Raw genomic sequence first — 6035 nt, forward strand, 5'->3', positions numbered from 1 at the left:
ACTGGGCAAAGCCACTATCTAGCTATAGAACACTGTTAACAGACCGAAACGTTCCACACACTTACACCCCGGGGAGACACCGTTTTAACTTGCAGAACTATTTCCCTCAGTAAGACACGCACGAGACAGAGGTGATATCCCCATGCTAAATCTTTATTGTGCAACTGCTGCTCAAAGCTTTTATTACCTTCCACAGACACACGTCACAAAAAATTAGACCTCAACAGTGGCTAGACTGACGGGCAACAGACGAAATCCATTCAGTGGCGATTTGTACGCGTGCAGCGACTCTTGCGGTGCAAAAATCTTAGCCAGGCGGCCAGCCCAACCGACGGCCACCCAGAATACGTAGATGTACGCGACGGACAGACCAGACCGCCCACCCTCGGGCCCTTCATCCACGACCGTCCGGAATCCATTGGTCAGGCCCGGGTGAGCAGCACGCTTCTTGCCAACAATCATTAAATGCCCAAGAAGCTGGAGAAGGAAGTACAAACCCATAAATAAATAAAATAAAGCGCCATGCACAAAGAGGGGAGAGGGCAGGAAGGGAAGGAACGAGAGCAGAGAACCACCCAGAGAAACCAGTTAGCCGATTCCTAGCAATTCAGCCGTCGCGCTTCAAATTACTGTCTGTCCGCCTGCAACTGACATTTTCCAAGCAAGGCTACAAAGACCGATTACGCACACTACAGGGAGGAAAGAGAGCGCTATGCGATTTTTTTCGAGCTAGACAGTAACGGACTACAAAACAGCCCACAGAAGCTAAGCTGGTCTCCGGGTTAAAGCCCCCATTATATCTTCAGGCAACATAAGCAGTTCTGGTGGAAAATAAACTTTAGGCTGCCTTTTGCGTGGGTTTACAAAGCCTTTGAACTTGACTTTTATAGCTAGAAGTGAAGCGTCCAGCACCTCTCAACCAGCTTTGCCCTTCCTCACCCCTGGCCTGCCAAAAACCCCAAGCCCTCTTCTCCGTATTAGAAGAAGTACCACCACTACTCTTACTCTAAACCATGACGCTAGGCACCAGGCTGCGCTCCAAAACAACACTGCATTTTGTGCCAGAAGCACATACCCAGGGATGAGCATTGCTTTATATCGCTACTTTTAGTCAAAAAGCTCAATTCCATTACAAGCTAGAGGCAAAAGATTATAGCGCCAGAAACCCCAAAATAGCCTACTGGGCCCTATCAAGAGGAAAAGGGGGGGATGGGAAAGAGTCTAGTAAATCAGGAACTAATTGCAGGTACAGTTTAGCGTACAGAAAGCTTCCACGGTACTTACAGGTTCACCGGAATCTTCTGCTTCAGATAACCTGATAATCGGCTCCTTAGGCATGACTAGGGAAAGCGTCGGCGCTTGGGGTGAAAGATCATGGAGCGCAAGGCGCTGGAGGAAGAGTAAACAGTTAAAACGTAATCGGCTTCAGAGAAAGGCAATAGCTTAAGCAAATCAATATGCCCCGCTGAACTCGTACAGAAGCAGATTACCAGATACCCCAAACACAAGCCGACGCAGAACTAACTCATTACGGTCACTACTCAGACGTTCACTGTTTACATACACCTGGAGTCCCCGAGGAGACTGACTGCGTGTGCTTAATCTAAGGTTTCAAGACTATCATCCTACACGAGGTAGGACCACTCCCATCCCTCGGCAGCAAACTTTGCACGACTTCCAGTGCCAAAGGGATATCACGCGGCAAACGTCTGCGGCTGCCACCAAGTGCGTTACCGTCAGAGGCCCTCCTCTGCGCGCGCGCGCGCACACGACACGGTGGGGCTGGGAACCGAGGCGAGCCGGACAGCACCGGCAACCCAGCACGCGCCGCGGCAGCCGGAGGGGGGGGGGCACCGAAGAAGCGCGATGTTTTAGGGATGGTGCAGTACAGAGCGCCACAACCCAGAGAGGCCCCGTCCGCCCCCCGTCCCTCCCTCCACCCACCCGCAGCGACGCCGCCACCCGCCCTGCCGCGCTCCCGGGCAGCGCGCAACGGGTCCTCGGCTCAGGGTGCCTGCGCGCGCGGGGGGAGGGGGGGAACGGAAAAGAACGGAAGGAAGAGGGAAGGAAGGGGAACGGAAGGGGAACCGCGCACAGAGCAAAGCCACGGCTACCTCCCCCTCCCCCTCGTAGATGACGTTGGCGGGGAAGCGCCTTGCCGATGATCTGTCCGAAGGCGGCGGCGGCGCCACCGGGCCGGGCGGCCCGCGCCCCAATAATCTCGTCAGCCACGACAACGCCCGTTGGCGCCCCCGCGCTTCCTCCACTCGGCCAGGCCCTCCGCGGCGCCCATTGGGCCGCCAGATCGCCGCCGGCCGATCCCGCGTCTCGATTGGCTGTCTCGTCTGTCATTTTCGCTTGTCCCCGCCCCCTTGGCGGGTCCGCCCTCGTCGACCTGGTGCTTACCGGGGCTCAGGGAGTTTGCGTGCCCTCGGGGCGCGGAGGGATCCGACCTGGGGGTGGAGGGAGAAGACGTTGGGCGAGTCCGCGGAGGGATCTGTGCCGTGTAGTGCTGCGACCCTGTGGGCGGGCAACGAGGCCTCGGAAGACGCTGTTGTAGCTAGAAGTACTATCTATTGTTATTTATTACCGCATCAAGTCCACCCCAAACGTGCTTGTGGCTTTTTGGTGCTGCTCCCTCCAGTCAAATGACTGCTTTTGCCAGGCCAGGCCAGGCCAGGCCAGGCCTTAACTTTTCAGAACATTTCGCAGAACCGACAGAAGTTGCTCTAAATTGTTCCCCGAAAGCCCCACTTCAGCTGCAGGCGTTTCTAAGCTGCCCGCCTCCTGGGAGAAAATAAAATACAAAGCGTGTGTTCAGCACTGGTGGCTCGAGGGCTGGAGGGCAGATCAAGATAGGCTTTGCGCTAAGCTGGGTAGGAGGCTTTTAGAAAAACAGGCAGTGCCCCCAAAGCTGCCCAAGGGTGGGCCGTGGTGCCCTGCACCCCCGGGGACAGTGAGCAATTTGATTGGTCTACACAACTGTATTGTAACATATATAAACCCCGCTTGCCTCTATATCGGGCTAAGGATATCCTTAGCCTTCTTTGCGGCAAGGGCACGTTGTCGGCTCACGTTCAACTTGGTGCCCGCCAGGAGCCCCCCCGCGTCCTTTTCTGCAAAGCTGCTTTCCAGCCGGTCGGCCTCCAGCATATACTGGTGCACGGGGTTGTTCCTCCCCAGGTGCAGGACTTTGCACTTCCCCTTGTCGAACCGCACGAGGCTCCTGCCTGCCCATTTCTCCAGCCTGTCGAGGTCCCTCTGGATGGCAGCGCAACCCTCTGGTGTATCAGCCACTCCTCCCGGTTTTGTATCATCAGCAAACTCGCTGAGGGTACAGTCTGTCTACCCGTCATCCAGGTCATTCATGAGGATGTTGAACAGGATCGGACCCAGCATTGACCCCCGGGGTACACCGCTAGTTACCGGCCTCCAGCTAGACTTCGTGCCACTGATCACCACCCTCTGGGCCCAGCTGTTCAGCCAGTTGCCAACCCACCCCGCTGTCTGCTCATCCAGCCCATACTTCATCAGCGTCTCTATGAGGATCTTACGGGAGACGGTGTCAAAAGCCTTCCGGAAGGCTAGGTAGACAATAGCCGCTGCTCTCCCCTCGTCTACCAAGCCGGTCATTTCATCATAGAAGGTTATCGGGTCGGTCAAGCGCGACTCCCCCTTGGTGAAGCCACGATGACTGCTCCTGACGACCGTCCTGTCCTTCGCGTGCCTGGATTCCAGGATTAGCTGCTCCATCCCCTTCGCAGGGATCGAGGTGAGGCTGGCCAGCCTGTAGTTCCCTGGGTCCTCTTTCTTGCCCTTCTTGAAGGGAGGGGTGACGCTTGCATTCCTCCAGTCCTCAGGCGCCTCTCCCAATCGCCATGATCGATCAAAGATTATCAAGAGTGGCTTCACAATGACATCTGCCCGCTCCCCCAGCGCTCACGCGTGCACCCCGGCAGGGCCCGTGGACTTATGTGCATCCGGTTTGCTTAAGTATTCCCCGACCAGATCCTCTTCCACCAAGGGTACGCCTTCCTCGCTCCAGACTTTCCCCCTGGTCTCTGGGGCCTGGGATGCCTGAAGGCTGGTCTTGCTAGTAAAGACTGAGGCAAAGGCGGCACTCAGTCATAGAATCAGAGAATGGTCTGGGTAGGAGGGGACTTTTTAAAGATCATCTAGCCCAGCCCCTCTGCACTGGGCAGGGACATCTTTCACTCGATCAGGTTGCTCAAAGCCCCGTCCAACCTGACCTTGAACGCTTCCAGTGATGGGGCATCCACAACTTCTCCGGGCAACCTGTTTTCCAGTGTCTCACCACCCTCGGCGTAAAAAAAAACCCAAACAATTCTTCCTTATTTCCAACCTACGCCTACCCTCTTTCAGTTTAAAACTGTTGCCCCTTGTCCTGTCGCTACAGGCCCTGGTAAAGAAAGCCCCTCTCCATCTTTCTTATAAGCCCCCTTTAAGTATTGAAAGGCCGCAATAAGGTCTCCCCGCAGCCTTTCTCTTCTCCTCAGCCTTTCGTCGTAGGAGAGGGGGTTTTCGTGGCCCTCCTCTTTCTTGTCCTGGGGACCCCAGAGCCGGACGCAGTACTCCAGGTGGGGGGGGGGGGGGGGGTCTCACGAGAGCGGAGCCGAGGGGCAGAATCACCTCCCTCGACCTGCCGGCCACGCTTCTTTTTACGCGGCCCGGAATTCGATCGGCTTTCTGGGCTGCGAGCGCACGCTGCCAGCTCGCGTCCACCGGTACCCCCAAGTCCTTCTCCGCAGGACCGCTCTCAAGCCGTTCATCCCCCAGTCTGTACTGGTATTGGGGACTGCCCCGACCCAGGTGCAGGACCTCGCACTCGGCCTTGTGGAACTTCACGAGGATCGCACGGGCCCGCTTCTCCAGCCCGCCAAGGTCCCTCTGGATGGCATCCCTTCCCTCTAGAGCATCAGCTGCACCACTCAGCTTGGCGTCATCCGCAACCTTGCTGAGGGTGCACTCAGTCCCACTAGCTCTGTCATTAATGAAGATATTAAACAGTACCGGTCCCAGTACGGACCCTTGAGGGACGCCACTCGCTACTGGTTTCCACGTGGACACTGAGCCGTTGACTGTGACTCTTTGGACGCAGCCACCCGGCCAATTCCTTATCCGCCTAATAGTCCATCCATCAAATCCATCTCTCCCCAATTTAGAGGCAAGAATGTTGCGGGGGACCGTGTCAAAGGCCTTACAGAAGTCCAGGTAGAGGGCATCAGTTGCTCTTCCCTCGTCCACTGATGCAGTCACTCCATCGCAGAAGGCCACTAGAGTAGTCGGGCACGGTTTGCCCTTGGTGAAGTGTATTGGGTCTGGCTGAGATGGAGTTAATCTTCCTCGTAGCAGCCCTCATAGTGCTGTGCTTTGTATTGCTAGCTGGAAAGGCACCAGTGTTTTGGCTACTGCTGAGCAGTCCCACCCCCAAAGTCCAGTAAGCTGGGGGTGGGGCAAGAGGTTGGGAGGGGACAGAGCCAGGACAGCTGACCCAAGCTGACAAAAGAGATATTCCACCGTGCTATGGAAGCACCACAGCTGCCCTTCAGACCGATTGTTTTCTCCTACCATATCCCTCCTCACCAGAAAAGGGATCTCAACGGGGCCTTATCGCACAGCCATTGATCAAAGTGCTCCAACAGGAGCTGGATGCTTCCAACACGTTGCACCGTGCCCGAAACCACCCCTGTATGGCATGCCTGTAGCGTCACACGTACGGTATTTTCTAAAGCTTTAGCAGCAGCCTGCGCTGGCTTTATGCACGCTTGCGTACCACTTCCAAAAAGCTAAGAGTTTGCTTCCTGCAAGACGCAGGAGACTGCTAAGCGGTTCCAGCGTCACGCTTCAAATGACTGGGCAAAGCCACTATCTAGCTATAGAACACTGTTAACAGACCGAAACGTTCCACACACTTACACCCCGGGGAGACACCGTTTTAACTTGCAGAACTATTTCCCTCAGTAAGACACGCACGAGACAGAGGTGATATCCCCATGCTAAATCTTTATTGTGCA

The 6035-nt window shown here is 55.8% G+C and overlaps 1 protein-coding gene across 1 annotated transcript; it reads right to left on the reverse strand.

Moving 5' to 3' along the window:
- Positions 1 to 307: 307 nt before the first annotated feature.
- Positions 308 to 2352, reverse strand: LOC142596587 (adenosine 5'-monophosphoramidase HINT1-like). The gene is given in 5 exon segments (XM_075725768.1): positions 308 to 370; positions 373 to 477; positions 1285 to 1389; positions 2115 to 2147; positions 2149 to 2352. Coding segments are annotated over 5 exon segments (510 nt in total).
- Between the last annotated feature and the right edge of the window lie 3683 nt (positions 2353 to 6035).

This window comes from Pelecanus crispus, chromosome W (genome assembly GCF_030463565.1).
Source record: "Pelecanus crispus isolate bPelCri1 chromosome W, bPelCri1.pri, whole genome shotgun sequence".
NCBI classification, from domain to species: Eukaryota; Metazoa; Chordata; class Aves; order Pelecaniformes; family Pelecanidae; genus Pelecanus; species Pelecanus crispus.